Source organism: Chlamydomonas reinhardtii, chromosome 7 (assembly GCF_000002595.2).
Source record: "Chlamydomonas reinhardtii strain CC-503 cw92 mt+ chromosome 7, whole genome shotgun sequence".
NCBI classification, from domain to species: domain Eukaryota; kingdom Viridiplantae; phylum Chlorophyta; class Chlorophyceae; order Chlamydomonadales; family Chlamydomonadaceae; genus Chlamydomonas; species Chlamydomonas reinhardtii.
Genome location: NC_057010.1, coordinates 1,181,825 through 1,198,306, shown reverse-complemented (window position 1 = coordinate 1,198,306; position 16,482 = coordinate 1,181,825). Strand labels below are relative to the sequence as shown.

The 16,482-nt window shown below is 60.6% G+C and overlaps 3 protein-coding genes across 3 annotated transcripts; 2 read left to right on the top strand and 1 right to left on the bottom strand.

Moving 5' to 3' along the window:
• The first annotated feature begins 55 nt into the window (after positions 1 to 55).
• On the top strand, positions 56 to 10,517 carry CHLRE_07g321000v5 (uncharacterized protein). Its single transcript, XM_001700984.2, has 18 exons — positions 56 to 287; positions 424 to 694; positions 900 to 955; positions 1,209 to 1,492; positions 1,797 to 2,020; positions 2,207 to 2,456; positions 2,717 to 2,932; positions 3,125 to 5,776; positions 5,897 to 5,955; positions 6,090 to 6,215; positions 6,453 to 7,140; positions 7,287 to 7,473; positions 7,612 to 7,791; positions 7,927 to 8,043; positions 8,191 to 8,336; positions 8,481 to 8,572; positions 8,654 to 8,696; positions 8,894 to 10,517. Exons 2-18 carry the CDS (start codon positions 594 to 596, stop codon positions 9,044 to 9,046), a joined length of 5,574 nt encoding a protein of 1,857 aa, XP_001701036.2. The 5' UTR covers positions 56 to 287; positions 424 to 593; the 3' UTR covers positions 9,047 to 10,517.
• A 20-nt stretch (positions 10,518 to 10,537) lies between these two features.
• Positions 10,538 to 13,215, bottom strand: CHLRE_07g320950v5 (uncharacterized protein). The gene is made up of 7 exons (XM_001700797.2): positions 13,072 to 13,215; positions 12,833 to 12,889; positions 12,556 to 12,662; positions 12,362 to 12,453; positions 12,006 to 12,228; positions 11,722 to 11,795; positions 10,538 to 11,595 (listed from the first exon to the last, which is right to left on the bottom strand). Exons 1-7 carry the CDS (start codon positions 13,154 to 13,156, stop codon positions 11,517 to 11,519), a joined length of 717 nt encoding a protein of 238 aa, XP_001700849.2. The 5' UTR covers positions 13,157 to 13,215; the 3' UTR covers positions 10,538 to 11,516.
• Positions 13,216 to 13,355: 140 nt separating this feature from the next.
• Positions 13,356 to 16,482, top strand: CHLRE_07g320900v5 (uncharacterized protein). Its single transcript, XM_043063973.1, has 7 exons — positions 13,356 to 14,031; positions 14,198 to 14,401; positions 14,522 to 14,593; positions 14,727 to 14,770; positions 14,897 to 15,051; positions 15,219 to 15,384; positions 15,504 to 16,482. The coding sequence occupies exons 1-7, from the start codon at positions 13,462 to 13,464 to the stop codon at positions 15,718 to 15,720; spliced, it is 1,428 nt and encodes a 475-aa protein (XP_042922541.1). The 5' UTR covers positions 13,356 to 13,461; the 3' UTR covers positions 15,721 to 16,482.

Here is a 16,482-nt window from a genome sequence, read left to right as displayed (position 1 = left end):
TTGTCCTGCTCAATTGCTAGTGATGTCGCGTGTAGCGCGAGTTTTTAAATAAACAGTAATGTGGAGCATCGACGCATATGACTTTGGCACGAACAGCTGTAAGGAGCCGCTGCTTTTATCAACAAGCTGATTTGCCCATCGCGTTATAGAGCGACTTTGCTGGGTATCTTAGTTGGTAGTGGCAACCTGGCCTGGTGTCTGTGGCCCTCGGTGCAGAGTCTCCAAACGGTTTCCTGGCTGCGCCGGTCACGAGCTGTGCCCAACTCCCCCTGTCACGCTTGAATGTGGTAAGTAGCTATTGTCACACGGTGCTGGGTATCCTAATACATGAATAGACAATCAAGCTTGACGGGCTGCGCCGGCCGACCGGCGCTGCCGTTCCGAGCGGCGCCTTGAAAGTTGTTGTCCCTTAATGCTGTGCAGAAGTGGACTGTACAGAAAATACCACTAACTGGACCAGGCGCTTGCAACGCGTTTGTTGCAAGAATGCAAACTTTGTCAGACGTGCATGCGCCGGAGTCCGCTCTCTATTAGAAGCTCAGCCGCCCTTTTCAGGGGCATGCTCGCACGAACCTGCAGGAGTGTATCTTCAAATGCTCCGCAGCCTGCAGACATGGTTCAGCGGCAGGGTTGGGGCTCTCCTGGCGCCGCGCGCCCTGTCCGGCCCATACCTCCACAGGGTCCTGTTGCTGAGGTGAGAGCTTGGGTGAGAGGGACTCCCTCCCCTACATAGCGGACGTTACATGCGAAGCTACGTTGCTATGGTCTTGTTACAAACATTGACACCCCTGACAAGGTGCCGGGCTGCGCCTGACAGAGAAGCCCGACAGACGCAAGCCGCAGTCTGCAGCACCGGTGCTGATCACCTGGCATTCCCCTTGCTTTCCTTACGCCCGCAGGATCACGTACGTGTTTCTTGCATTGTACGAGATGGACAAAAGCATATCGTACATTGGTAGGGTACTAAGGCAGTAATTGAGTGTTACCGTCATTGCGGAGGGTGGTGTCGTGTGCGCAAGACAGGAATTGTGTATACCATTAAAACACACCCTAGTGACACGAAGGAACCCTTCGCCACCAGCCACACGAAGCAAGCCGCCGCCATTAGAAACGCACTCTGCCATACTGAAAACCAAAACACCCTGCACCTCACTTGCTTACTTTTCATCCCAAAGCGCTTACACGTTGTGGTCCTGCCCTCCTTGCAGCGCTCCAGGGTGCCCTCGCCTGGGGCCCTTTGGACCGGACCATTCTGCTCATCATGGGAGCACCGGCCGTCGCCTCCATCATTGGTCTGGCAATGCCGCTGCTGGCCCTGCCCGCCTATGAGCGGCACTGGACCGAAATTCACCGCGCCATCTTCTTCACGGTCGTGGCGGCGCGAGCAGCTGTGCACCTGCTGAGCGCAGCCGCCGGTGGAGGGCGGCCGTGGCTGCAGTACGGCCCTCAGCAACACCTGCTGATGGACTCGACACTGTTCGCTGTGCACCAGGTGCCGTGGGTACTGCGCGGCAGCTCTGGGGACAAGGGGGACGAAGAGATCAGGCGGAACCAGCTCTCAGAGGGGCCCGGTCGCGGGGGGGGGGGGCATCCAGCTGGGTCTGCACTTTGCAGATACATAGCGGGCACTAGCAGCAGGACCACAGCGATACGGAGCAACCGGTGCAGGCTAGCTAGCTAGCTCAGGGGCTGGATAAGATGCGCTGGTGCGCGCAGATCACATGTGCCAGTTCTGTGAATTGTCTGTTTAGGATACTGATATCGTGGCGGCAATGCCGCATTGTCTTTCCCCGCAGGATTCCCTGGATGAATACGCACCGAAGCTGGCTTTGATGTTGGCGCTGTACTCGTTTGGGGGTGCTGGCTCCGCGGCGCACGGGGCCGTGGTGGACGTGGTGGCAGGGCCTGACGCCGGCGGCGGCAGCAGCCGCGCCGCTCGCGGCGTGGGCACCTCCTACTCATACATCACGGCTGGGGAGTTCTACGTGTCATGCCTGCTGCTGGCGTTGGTGGTGTCGAGGTGCGTGCACGTGCATCGCCACGCATGTCAGTGCCCTTGTACCGTGCATGGAGGCACGGAAGGCACTGCGGGGAACACCCACTGCAAAGAACGCAGCAGGTGCTTCCTGACTGGCCGTCGCTGCCACGCGCAAACCACGAGTGCAAGGTGTCAAACTTGCCGCATTTGCACCCATGGTCCCCGCAGGCTGTACGGCCAAGTCATGGGGCCGCGAGAGCAGCCGCTCTTCCTGCGGCAGGTGGCTATGCACATGCGCTCAACATCCTCCGTCGCGCTACAGACAAAGCAATCACAGCAGCGCCTTTGCTACAAGCGAGCGTACTTGTTCAAGTTGGCGGCGGTGAAGGGCACGCAGGCGCTCACGCTGCTGTCGTATGCGGTGCGCCAGGCCGCGCTGGCGTGGGCGGCACGGGGCGGCGACGGCACAGGCCAGCAGGTGCGCGTGAGTCAGCAGCGGCGGTTGGTTGGTTGGTTGGTTGGGGATGGACATCGCCAGCCGACCAGGGGACCGGCAGCAGCAGTGATGGTGGGAGCAGTCTGGGCACCGTATGCCTGACTGCATGGCTCTGCAGTGAGCTAAGGGAAACTGGAGGAAGGCTTGCGTGGACGAATAGCTTCTGAGCGCGCCCATTGATATTGCCATTGCTCTTAACGTAGGATCGAATGCCCGAACGCCTGGTATCCCTTGCTCCCCAGCTTGCATTGCAGGCCGTCATGGCTGGTTGCGGCGGCGCGCTACTTGCGGCAAGCGTGCTGGTTGCCCTGTTCATGAGCGGCCCCGGGGGCCTGTACCACCGCCACGGCCGAGCCATCAACGCGCTGGCACTCATAGCGTGTGCCTCCGCGCGAGTTGCGCTGCTGGTGCTGGAGGGGCATGGGGCTGCGGAGCATGCAGCCTTCCATCATTTCATGGTGAGTTGTAGGCATGGGTGCATGAGTTTAGACGGTGGCCTGTTTGATGGGCGCCTGACTACTCGCTGCTGTCCCTGGAAGGAAGCAATGAGGCTGAGGCAAGCAGGCTTCTCCCAGGCAGCCTCCATTCAGTTTCGCACGGTAGCCCTTTCCTTACCGGGTTTGGCTTCTGGGTTCTGCCCTTGCCCATAGGCTATCTGTTTCAGCCTGATGGTCAATGAGGAGCCGCGTGCAGCTTTTGCGGCTCAGCTCGTGGTCTTCTGCTGCACCTTCAAGGCAGTCAGTGCTGCCGGGGACTGGCATCCCGGCGGCGGCGGCTCGGCGGCGTGCGTTCCGCCGCCGCCGGGTTCGGGCCCCTGGGCGCCTCTGAGCTCTGCAGCTAGCTGCTTCCTTCTGACACGGTGCGAGTTCTGGTTCCTCTGTGCAGCTGCGGGCTGGCTACACAACTGGGTGCGCGTCGGAAAGTGGATTAGCCAACAAGAGCAGGATGCAGCGGCTAAGAGGGAAGCGGCGCGGGTCGCGGTGTGCTCGCTGATGGCAGCTCAAAAGGGGCAGCAGAAGGTTACCAAGGGCGGCGGGCGGTTGACAGGGACAGGCGTCGCGCTGGTGTCCGGTGATGGCACCGCGCCTGACTCTGGAACAGAGAATGGCAGCAGCAGCAGGCGGCAGGCAGCAGGAGGCAGCGCCGGACATAGTCCCCTGCATAGCAGTAGCCGCACGGCAGTTGCGGCGCCTGCGGCCGTGGAAAGCCGCGCGCGCCTCTTTGCCAAACAGCATGCTGCAGCTGCTGCGGCGCCGCGGCAACCTTCTGGTGCGCATGAGGCAGCGGCGGTTGGCCAAGCAACCCCAACGGCGCCCGATGCGGAAGCTAGGGCGCAAGCGGAAATGGTGGGCGTGCCTGCTCACCGGCCGAGCCTTCCCGGCACGCAGTTGCAACGGTTGGCCTCGGCTGGGGCCTTCTCTGTCACGAGCTCTACGGAGCTGGGCCTCTTCGGTGGAGACGAAGCGCTGATGGGCGAATACAAGCAGCTCTTCCCTGCACCGGCGCAAGCCCCGGTCGTCCTCCCTTCGGCGGTGTCATCCCAACAGATGCTAAGGCCGCCGGAGGTCGTGTCGGCAGGAGACGGGCCATCAACGCGCATGCAGTATGGTGGCGAGCCCGTAGGCTTCCAGCTCAATGACGAAGATGACATTGATGGGCAGGGACCCTCCGTGCAGGAGCCAGTCGCGCCTGCCGCCAGCGCTTCTCACCTGCCTGGCGCCGCCAGCAGCGGCGCCCGGCCTCCGTCGCGGCCCGTGCGGAGGTCGTTCAGTGAAAACGTGCCAATTCGTGGCTTCAGCATCACCAGCTCGCGCAGCCCCTATTGTCATGATCAGAGCGTTGGCATCGGCACTGACGGCTCCAGCAGTGGCACGGGAGGCGTGGCGTCGATCACGTCGCCCACGGGAAGCTCGGCAGTCGCTACCGCGGCCGCCGCGCCGTCCCCAGCTGCGTTCCTGCCGTCAACCAGCTTTGCCGGCGGCGGCGGCTGCCGTGTGTCCGGGGCAATCCCCATGGTGAACCCCGCATCCAACCGTGGCACTGCCGCACTGCGACGGCGGCGAGCGGGAACCATGGGTCAATTGACCTTCAACACGGGCACAGCCTCGGCGGGGTTGGCAAGTGGTGTCAGCTTTGATGCTGTGAACCCTCGTGCCTCCTTCTGCGGTCAGGCCTCGGCTGACGGCACGTCTGCGTCTGTGGTGAGTAGCGGGGGCTTGGGTGTGCACCCGGCCCGCTACGGCTTAGCGCCGACAGTTTTCACGACCGCGGCGGCCGCTATGGGCAGTCCCCAGCAGTCGTCGCCGCCACTTCCGAGTCCCTCCGGCAGCGGGGCTCCGCGAATTGCTGCGCTTGCAGCCACCGCTCCTAAAGTTGACACGTCAGGCGCGGAGCACGGTGGCGGCGGCAGCGGCCGCAGCATGGAGCCAAGCACGCATGCTTCGACGGCTCTCGTCCCTGGCGTCAGCGCGCCGCTCTCGTGCATCACACTGCGCCAGTGGCGCTCCGAGCGCAGCCTTTTGCACAACGCTCGCGAGAGCCCAGCCAGCAGCCACCTGAATAGTGGCCAACAACAGCAGCTCGACACAGGAGGAGCGGACGCGACGGCTTCTACAAGGGCGAGCTGTGACATCGCAGGCGCAAGGCTGGCGGCGCGAATGCTCCGCACGCCGCAAAGCCTCGGCAGCACGCGGACAGGAACACGCTCCGTCGCCAGCATCAGCGACCCGCCCTCGCGGCGCCCGACCATTGCGGGCATGGCGGCAAGCGGCGAGCCCGAGCTGCCATTCCCGGCCTCATCACCCGCGGAGATGATGCTGGCGAACTTGGAACTGGGTGTCACCGTCATCGTCTGCTTCGGTCAGCTGTTGGCGTCAATCCAGCAGTGCCCGATGCAGGATGCCACTGCCGCAACGGTTGCGGAGGCAGGCGCCGGCTGGCGGTGCCGCTTACCGCTGCTGCTACTGGCCGCGCAGCTTCTGATCTCGGCCGGTAATGCCGCATGGCACGCCTTTGCGCAGCACCGGCTGCTGGAGCCGAAATGCCAGGGCGGGACAGAGGTGGAGGCGTCGCGGCCTGCACTGCGCGTGCTACAAATTCTGTCTGGCGGCGGGAGGACGTCACGGCGGATATGGGCCCTCTTCGTGAGGGTTCCGTTGGCCGGCTCCCTCACGCAGCTGGCGCTGCTGAGCGCGGGCGTACGGTGCGCGCCCACGGCGCTGCACGGCCTGCAGCTTGCGGCGTCGGCCTTCGCTGCGCACGGCGCGGCTAGCCATGAGTGTGCCAGTGCGCTGCTGCTGTCGGTGAGTGGCGAGCGGCTGATGCGCGCTTCGCCCTGCAACTTGCAGATCTACTCTGTGCCCTAACATGCACACAGTTGAAACGTTCCATTTTGGATTTCCTTGCCCCCGTTGTTCCTGTAGTCTTGCGCCTACTTGGCCGTGCATACGTTGGGCCGACCGGAGGCGCCGCTTCTGCAGCTGTGAGTGATCACAACAGTGGAACTGTTCCTAACAACCCCGGGGGTTGCACCGGTGTATGCATGTATAATATTTCGTGAGGAACGAAGCCGTAATAGTTGCATCTGCTTGCTGTGCAAATCTCTTTTGTTTGCAGGCTCCTAGACGCAGCTCTCTTCCTGACGCTTCCATGGCTAGTGTTCCTCGTCACTACGCTTGTCAACAGACGTATTGCCAGATGGACCGCGAACGAGCACTGCGCAGCGTTGGCCCGACGCTTTGGGTGAGTGCGCACAGTGTAAAACAAGAGACTGGACGGGTTAGTGCACGGCCAGGCGCGGTGCAATGCCTCTGCAGCACCGCCGAAATGTGTCCTGTATGTGTGTGTCCGCTGCCCGTTACCCACCCACCCCAGATGGTACACTTCTTTGTACCGTCGTTGCCATCCCCCCCCCGGCTTGCAGCGATACCTTCTATGTTTCACGGGGCAATGTAACTACCCTTGCTTGCCTTGTCACAGGCTGCCTTCCAACTTGCTGGATGGCGCCGCGGGTACGGCGGTGCTGCTACTGCTGCTGGCGCGCGCGACGCCGGTGGTCCTCGCCTGGCAGCAGCAGGGCATGCGGCTGCTGCACTCACGCCTGGCGGCTCTGGACATCCAGCTGGCGTCCAGCAGTGGCGGAGCCTCGGTGGTGGTGGCTGTAGCGGTGCCGCTCTTCGTGGCTGTAGCCGTGCTACAAGGCTTGCTACTGCGCGCGCCGCTGTTCTCGGACCCGCGAAAGCTGTGGTTCGAGCGCATGCATGCCAACCTGCTGATCTTTGTCGACGAGCTGCTTGCCGGCGACGGCAGCAATGAGGCGATTGTGGAGTCGCTTCGGCACGCTACAGCCGGGGCCTTTGACACGGCGCCGACGGGGGCTGGCAGCGTTGCTGCCGCAGGGCTCGGCATCGGAGGTGCAGCAGGCACAGTGATGGAGCTTGTGGTGCTTGATGAGGCGAGCTGGGGCACCACTGCAGAGGACGCCACAGTCACTTCGTACCTCGTGCACGGTAGCAGCGAGGCGCATGGGCTGCCGGTGCGGCGGCTGCCGCTGCGGGTGCTGCACAGCGTGCACCACGCGCTGAGCCACCAGGCGACGCTCTTCACCAACAGCCTGCCGGAGGCGGCGATGGAGGCGCGCTACGAGGACTGGCAGTTGATGCACCAGGTGCGAATGTCAATGCGGCACTTCTCACTTTCTCAAGCTGTCAAAGCTGGACACGGCATGCGGTGTTACTGGGCGGGGCGCCTGCTGCACGAGTTACGGAGGAGAGGGACCTGCTATTACATTACGCTTCATGTTGCTGATCGCAGACATGTGGGGCGGTCTCCCTCATGACTGTGCCTCTTCTGTATGGCGGCTGCGACCTGGGTGCGCTGGTGGTGAGCTGCCCCAAGGCGGGCGCCTGGGACGAGCTGGCGCGCAAGCTGCTCATGGACTTCGGACTGCAGATCAGCCAGGCTCTCTACACCCGAGCCACGCAGCAGCAGCTGGCAGCAGGTGGGGACTGGGGAGCGGGCTCAATTGGTGCTGTTCAGATGGGGCTGCCTTACGGCCTGGGGCTGCTGTCCCTGTTTCCACCGAGCTGTGGCGCCAGTCCTTGTGTCAATTGCCCCGTAACCTTCTTGACTTAAACAGGTGAAGCTGTGCTCAGTGATATGCTTCCGGGCCCTGTGGCGGAGATGCTGAAGCGCAAGGCGCTGCAGCACGGCCACGAGGACGGGGCCGCGGAAAGAGGCACACCCGGTGGTGCTGCTGGCGGGAAGTCTGCGCTTGTGTACAAGCAGTGGCACCCAGCGGTGTCGGTGCTGTTCGCAGGTGGGCTCCTACCACTTCTGCTCGCATACACAAAATGTCCATTGCGTGGACTGCAGGCATTGCGCATTGCATACGGTGCGTAATCTTCAAAGGCGCATCATGAAGTACCGCACTGTCTACCCTCCCAACCTGCAGATATTGTCGGCTACACGACTCTGAGCCAGAGCGTGGAGCCAGAGGAGGTGATGATGATGCTGCATGCGCTCTACACCAAGTACGATGCGCTCTGCACCCTGCACGGCGTCTACAAGGGTGAGCCAGGTCGGGGAGCGCTCCCGAGGGCGGTTTCTTGGCCGGTGACGGAGCCATGCATTTAGCGAGCAGCAAGGGGCTGAACGGGCTAGTCTTTTTATTATTAGACGACATGTGCTAATCCCGTTGTCCCCGACTGCCTCGCAGTGGAGACCATCGGAGACTGCTGGATGGGCGCCACCGGCCTTCTTGCGGAGGACCCGCGCCACGCATCGGCGCTGGTGGCGTTCGCAAGCGACATGTTTGAGGCGGCTGAATCCGTGCGGGACCCCTGCACGGGCAAGGGCGTACGAGTAAGTGCTTCACTCTGTTGTCGCACGCACAGTGGGAACAAGGGTTTGCAAAAGCGCCTAGGGCTGTGCCCGGCACGTGTACATTACTTGATCCGGTGCGACTTTGCTCCTCACGACGCCCCTCCTTGCTCGTCCCTTCGACAGATCCGCGTTGGCATCCATAGCGGCAGGGTGATGAGCGGGATCGTGGGCAGCATCCGTGCGCGGTACTGCCTCTTCGGCGACACCGTCAACACGTGAGTCACTTCAGACATTACTCAAACGCCTGTGCTATGCTTGATCTAGGGCCTTACCTCCTCCGTATGCACTGTCCGCAGGGCTTCTCGCATGGAGTCTACTGGCGTGCCTGGCTGCATCCAGGTAGGCAATGCACCTGTGATGGTGGCATGCTGTTAAATATTCAAGCACATGCGCATGTCAGTTGGTGTTGCGAGCACTCGTGCCGGCATGTCCACGTGCAAAGAAACCATGGATTCAGCATCAGACCTCACAAGCGCATTCACGGTGGGCAGGCCGACTGTAAGGATGCCGGCTTCGGCCTGCTTCTGTGTGTGCAGATAAGTGGTGCTACGCACGCTCTGCTGGAAGACGCAGAGCGGCAGCGCTTCCTGCCGCGGGGCCTGATCCCCGTCAAGGGCAAGGGCGAGCTCCCAACATACCTGTGGGAGAGCGGCTACAATGGAGAACCTCGTGAAGGCGCTCCTGCCTAGTATCGCAGTCACTGGGCGGGATCCAGCATGTACTGGATATTGTGATGTGATCGTGTGAACATGTGTGATTGGATGGATGAATGGTTGGACGCATGGGGGACGGGGGGGGGGCACTGTACAAAGACGTTCATGAAACATGCTATGAGTGACTGGGTACTCGGTAGTACTTGCGTTATGGGTATGTATGCTTACGTGCACCATTAATTGGTGAACGATACAAACCAGCCTGCTGCACATAATGCGCGGAGGTCCTGAAACAGAATGGTTTGAAAGCACATGGATTGCAGTGCAACGTGAGCCCGGGCAGTATCCTGCCATGAAGGACGTGGTTGAGCTTGCGCATGTTGCTGCAGTCCGACTGCTGTGATTTTACTTGCATCGACTTGATTAATGCGTGCATCCAGCCGCAAAGTCATGCCAAAGATTTACAAACTCTTATCTTTTAATAGCATTGCTGCATATCCCAGACTGGCTGGCTGACATTCAAAGCAGTTTGTTCGAATCCAGTGGAGGGACTTGACTAGGGACGTGTCAGCGTTGCGGTCTTTGTCGATGGGGGTTGTGTGGACAACGCGGGAGTTGGTGAGTTTGCGTGTGCGCTGCGCAGTTTAAGTTCCAGCGACAGTCAATTAAGGGTGAACAGTGTTGCAAAGATATAGGGGGTATTGCCGGTTATGCGAGCGGGAGCATGCTCCTGGTTTCAAGCTTGGCCATCACTCTTCAGTGCGGCACCACACTGCTGCGAGGGATGGTGCTCTGCAAATTTGGGGAGACGTACACCCGTCAGGCGCACGCCTTGCACCTTTTGTTGGGCGCTCAAGTTTGATGCAAGATATATGCCGTACACGGGACCCGGGAGTTGAGCCTTCACGGGGCACAACTTGTCGAGACGTGGTGCCGTGGGACCTGAAGCGGTTTGAGCAGTTGCTCGAGGCAACAGGGGCCCTCTTTTGTCGGTGTGCACGATACTGTAGACCTGTAGTGCTTCAAGTATTGGATTATGCTATGTACGGTGTGGCACGCGCACTTGCGGCAAACTGAAAGTCTCCTTACCAAACGCAGTAGCTGACTGTAATGGCCTGAAGGGAACCCTCCCCTGACCCTCACTGCCTCACAGTCAGGGAGTGTTCCACGCTGCGCGGTCGTGGGCTCACGTCAGATGAGGTGCCGTCCAAACTATTGACTAGTAGCTGCAGTGCGTGACTCTGTGAGAACACACGTCAAAAAATGACCATGTTGAGGCAGTTGAGCGGTTGAGCCTCCTAAATGTTTGCGGTGTACCAGATTGTTGGAAGGCTCGGGCTCAGAGAGCGCAGGCCCTCAGGTGCGTGGCTGGCATTGACACTGCCACGTGTAGGGGGGGGGTTCAGGGGTGATTTGAGTTCGGTGCTTGCCCACACGCACTTTGCACCGCAATGCACCCTTGCGCCGTCACAGGCGGCGAGAAGCAGCGTCTGTACCTGGGCATGGAGATGGTGACGGAGCCGGCTAGAGCCGCCAGTGTTTTTCCTGGACAGTGCAGCCAGCGGCAGGCAATGCCAGCGCCAGCCAGCTTGCATCATTCAATACACGTTGAACAGCATCCCATGTTCGATAGACGTCCGTGCACGTCAAAGAGGAGGCTACGCATGCCGCCGAATCAGGTCTCCATTACAGCGTCACCTGGACTCCATGCCGCCAGTGCCATCAGCGCCCTCGGTCGTAGTAACAGTGGAAACAGTACTGGGCTACACAATGGACGTTACACACAGTGCCATACAATCTGCCATACGCACTGTCGGTGGTAAAAAGGCCACGTGATCCCACTAGCGTCGTGCTATCCCAGTACACATGGAAGCATGGCACCTAATGGGCTTTAATGCCGCACACTTACGCCCGCCACCTCCTTATACGTCCAACAAGTACAATTGGTGCATGCAGAATCATTTTGCGGGGTAACACCGGGGTTGGCTAATGCCCTTTAAGTCTGAAGCAACACACATATCTAAAGTTCCTATCTTGCGAGCCAGTATCCCGGCTCCACCACTCATCTACCTGAAACCGCCTTACCTACACGCAGTAAAGGCGGCCCAAACGCACATATCGTCAATAGTAACATGGTACAGGAACGTCATGAGAGGACCGCAGGTCATTCTCGCTCTCGCTCTCAGGTCAGGCTTTTAAGCCGTTGGCATTGGCTGCGCAGCTTGTGGTGGCTGTTGGCTGCCGTGGAGCCGTCAGCCAGTCTGGGTCCAGGCTGATGGTAGTGTCATGTTCAAGTCGCGCCATCCGCTCATATCCACACCACAATCACAAACACTATAGAAACACAGTGTACCCCCTGTATGGACCGCGCCGCATTCAAGCGCGTGTCACCAGAATGGAGAGCATTATCCACAACGCGCAACCCCACTACTGCAATGCCAGAAAATGCTTGATTACCCGTTCCCAAGCTTCTCCCCAAGCCCAGACCAAGGACAGCTGCAGTGCCTCACAGCAATGCCATATGCCCCTCGCGCACGATTTCTGCTAGGTCGAGGTCCTCCTCCTCGCCACTCGCGTACACGATCCTGTGGAAGGCGGACAATGGTTTGCATTTAGCAGTGCGAAGCTGACCACGTCATTGCCACCAAAAGCAGGCACCGCAGACGGCCCATGAACAGCTTGCCCAACTGACACGACTGCGCCGGGCTTACTTGGCCTGTTTTGTCTTTGCGTTGACGCTGATTATCTCCACCAGGTACCACAGCTGGTTGTCGGGCCAGAAGAGCTGTGGGTTTACAGCGGAGCAGATGTGAAGCTATGGAGCACTACGGGAAACAACGGCGCGCATACTAGATGCGCATGGCCTCGTAATGGGCAGTTCCCGCAGCGAGGCAGAGCTGTTCTACCAACGCTACACGCCAGTACCATACCGGGTGTGCCGGCCACCGAGGCATTTACTGGCGCCTTCAAACCCCACCACTCATGCATTGCTTACCTCGGCTGCCCGCCCCTTCAGCGCCGGCGACACGTCGTCCGCTTTGAGAAGCCGCCCGGACGGGTACTTGCTCTCCGTGGGCCTCCCCTCGTCAAACTTCTTCCTTTTCACCACCGGTCCTGCCGTCCCGGAGGCCGGCGGTGCCGCGTTTTTGTATTTATTCCGCTGAGACACGCTCTCGAACAGGGTCTGGTGCTGGTTGATAAGCTTGAAGAGACGCAGCCTGCAACACCGCAATCGCCGGAGCACCCGAGCTTTCAATTCAAATCAATTCAGTATGCACGCCGCAGTGCGCTCTAAATTGCCTCTGCTTGAACCCGACTGCCTGTCTCGCCCGACCTGCCTTTCCCTCGCACCTTCCCGCGGCATCAAGCTTTACAGCATAGAAGAAGGCGACCGCGAGCAGCCATGAGTCCGAGTGAACCGCCACCAGAGCGACCCAGTCGCGCTGTCACACGGGGTGCGTCGGCGAAGCGTCAGCTGTGTCTGCATGCGCATTTCCATGGCCACTCCCTGCGAGTTGGGCGAAGCACCCCACGGCACAGCTTACCTTCTGCATGCCATCACGAGCAAAGTTTATCCCTAGGCACGGCTCCGGCAGCTCCGGCGGCACCTCCTCGGCTGGCAGCTCTACGCTCCACGTTCCCTCGCGAGTGCCTGCAACCGAGTGGCAAGAGTATTTAGGCAAGCAACATGCACGCCGATTGGAGCGGTGCGGGGCCTGGCGCCCAGTCGGAAACGCGTAGTTGACCGAGGCCCGAGTGCACCAGGACTCGGCTGGTCAGAAATCCCGCATTCTGCGCCTTAGGCCCGCCTACAGCACACACCATATAGGCACAGGTTGTCCTTCTCTGGATCCGCTTGTTGGTAGAGCTCTTCCAAGTCTGCACACCGCAAATGGCACCTCCGCAGTCAGGCCTCGGTTCGCTGAAACTAGCATCATCTCCCCTAAGCGGCTGTCTGTGTCCCATCTGGCGATGAGCAGCATCGCGTGCATTTTCGTCCTGCTCGCAGCATTTCACATTCTGCACTGCGCCTGCTTAGCCCAAAGCGGAGCCCTATTCACCGTCTGTGAGAGCTTTTAGTAGTCCTGTGCGCCTGCGCTGGAAGTCGTCAAAAATTTCCTCTACGGTTTTGGGGAAGTCCGCCATAATTTCTACTTAAGAGACTCGCAGGGTAGCGTCGCTTGTAATGTTGTGGATTTGTGAACTCATTAGGGCGTCCAATTGCAGTATTATAGGCGTCTCCGTGAGCCTCAGCAGTCCAACCTGTGGAATGGGACTCCCTGACCGGCCCAATTTCCTCAACCAGTCATGGAGCATCCTCACTTCCTCGCTTTTTCAAATAGGCATAGTCGCATTCAACATAGTTGGCTCCAATTGAGCGTTCATTGTGCCGCCGACAGCCCGGTCAACTTCTGTGTGCACATTACCCCCGACCAGCGAAAGCCAACGATATGCTGCTCCAAAGCCTGCAGCGCCGCACGGCACTGGGTTTGAGTTCTAGCAGCTCTGCCAGCAACAGTAGGCCGCTGCCTTGCTGTCGCCTTCCACGCGCTGCGAGCTCCGCCGGTGCGACGTCTTTATCCCCCCGCCGGTCTCGCTCGCCGCGGTCACGCAGCCCGCTTCAGGAGGACGGGGTTGAGCAGTGGGAGCTGGATGAGGAATCTGCGGGCAGGGAGTTTGTGAGCTTTCCCACCAACCGCGGAAACGTCGCGCCCACCCGCGCCACGCGCGCCACCCCCCGGCGCTACGTCGGTGCCACCCCCGCCACCGGCCGCGCCACCTCCCCCACCTCTGCCAGCGACCCCTCCACGTCCAGTACCAACATGCCGCGTGCAGCTAGCGCAGCGCCGCCTCAACAACGCAGCGTGACGCGTGTCCGGCACGCGGCTGGCCCCCACGCGGAGCCCCGGGCCCGGTCCCCCGTCAGCACCACTTCACTCTCAGACTCGGTCCTGCTTCGCTACGAGCGTGACGGGTTCGTCGTCACGCGCAACCTGCTTGCTCCAGAGTCAGTTCTACAGGTGGGTTATTGACGCCACGCCGTAGCTGCACCCCCCGCCGGTCAGAACCTACTATTGGTCAACGCTCGCCGGGCACAGACCCTGAGCCCGCCACGCCAGGCCCGACGCCAATCACGAGTTGTTCTCGCGCCTAACCTGCGCCTTTGCATTCCCCAAAATCTTACAGCTGCGCAACGAGTGCGAGGGTGAGGTGAACATGCGCCGGTTGGACAGCCTTCGCCACCGCGTGCGCGTGCTGTGCCCGAGCGTGGAGGCCAACGAAATCACGACAGAGGCGGAGGCGCGCGCGGCACTGCAGAAGAACGCGTCAGACCCCCTGGGGTTCCTGCAGTTCTTCAACCTGCACCGCAGCAACGAGACCGTGGCGCGGGTAAGTGTAGCAATATGTTTGTGGACGTGCATGCGGGGCTTCACATGGCTTAGTCCTCGTCCAGCAGCTCTCCTGTCATTGTGTTCACGTTTGCCGGTTTCCATTGCTTCGTGTCTGCAGGTAGCGCTGGGCCAGGAGCTGGCGGCGGTGGCGGCGCAACTGCTGGGCGTGCGCCGCGTGCGTGTATACCAGGTAGGGCGAGCAGGGCAGAAGCCAGGCTTTGTGGCTTCCTACACCGGGCGGGTGGCAAGCCTTTCGTACATTCCTGCGCTGCCAGGGCTATGGCTTCTGCTCAGCCTTGCATTCGCATGGCTGTCATCTGCAGGACTCGCTGTTCCTCAAGGAGCCCGGCTTTGCGGAGACCAATTGGTGCGTCAGTGCATGCACCGGCGCTCGGGCACGTATAACTCCGGTGTTTCTGCTAGAAACAACCCCGCACAACGCTGCAGCGTTGACTTTGAATGACGCAGTTCCACCTGCTTTCCCGCCCCACAGGCACAGCGACCTGCGCATGGCTCCGTTCGATACCAACCAGCTCGTGACGGCGTGGATTCCGCTGCGGCCGGTGCGGGGCGCGCGCAGCGCCAATGGCTCCAAGTCGCCGCCGGACAGCGGCCTCATGTTCGCCGCGGGCTCGCATCGCGACTTCGGTGAGGCGTAGCTCCGTCTAAAGCACTGGGTTTGGCGTATACATGAACGCACGACCGCGCGTGTGCACGTCTCTAGTGTTTTGCCACGTAGACCGTGCCCATGCGATGGAGGGCGCCTATCATGCTTCATCCTCACCAGCGCGCTCTGTGCCGCCTTGTGTCCGCAGCGCTGCCGTTCTGGCACGACATGGACGGCCGTGACCTGTCGGACCGCGGGTACGTGATGAAGGACTGCGGCCCCATGGAGATGGGCGACGTGTCCTGGCACCACGGCTGGGTGCTGCACTGCGCTGCGCCGCAGCCGCTGGGCACCCCGCCGCGCCTGGCGCTCAGGTAGGAGACAGGATTTGCGGCCGGTGCAACTTCCCACACTTCATTCAGCACGGGGCGTCATTGCTGGCACACCAGAGAACACGGCCGGTACTTACATGTGCTGTCCCTCTTGCCCGCAGCGTGGCTTTCTTCGCGGACGGTGCCCGCGTCCTGCCGCGCCGCTCCGACCCCTCGGTGCGCGCCGACCTGCTGCATGATGAGGACTTGGAGAGCTACGCCGCCTGGCTTCCGCAGCTGGTGGCAGCCAAGGACGGTGCGGTGGCGCGTCACCGCCTGCTGCCGGTGGTGTGGCCACAGGAGGCCAGCGAGGCCGGCGGCTTCCCGCTGCGCTCGTAGGGGCGCCCCAAGGGGCGGTGTAGGGCATGCTAGATGGTAACAGTGGCCCTTGGTTTACAATTTTGCGGTCTTATTTCGTGAGACAACGCGCGCCAGCGCACGCAGCCAGCACTGCTTGCGGTGTAAATGGCGCCGGAGAGAGAGGCGCTTGTACCATTTTGTCAGATTGGAACACTTGCGGAGCACACAGTGGTTGATTTGATTGGGCGCATGACGTTACCTGCTTTGACGGACTACGCATCGCGTTGCCGCGCTGCATTGCGAGTGCTTTAGGAACACGGGACCGCGGCACGCGAGAGCTGACTAAGCCCAATGCCCGTTATCCGAGGACTGTGTAGAGGGTGCACTTAAGCACCGACAGATACTAAGAACATGACTACTTGAGGGAGGCCTCCGCGGTTCAGGTCAGATACAACATTACTGGTGGCTTATGTCGCGAATTTGCCTGGATGGGGTGACCTAAGTCCATTGATGCGTACTGTAGATAATTGAGTGCGGAATCGTGTGCCGACAACAATAGACAACAGGTAGCTGATAGCGTCTGTCTACTGGCGAGGGTGGGCTGTAGCTGATAGACAAGTAGGGTGTGAACACATCTACCTGTGTGCGCGTGACTTGTGCAATTCAGGACTTATTATGTATGTTGCATGGCGATAGCGCAACTCCGAGGCCATTTATGCCATACTAAGCAAACAAGCACGTTGCCTTGTAGCTCTGCGGCGCATCCGACCAACGACGTTTAATCGTGCTCTTTTAAAATCA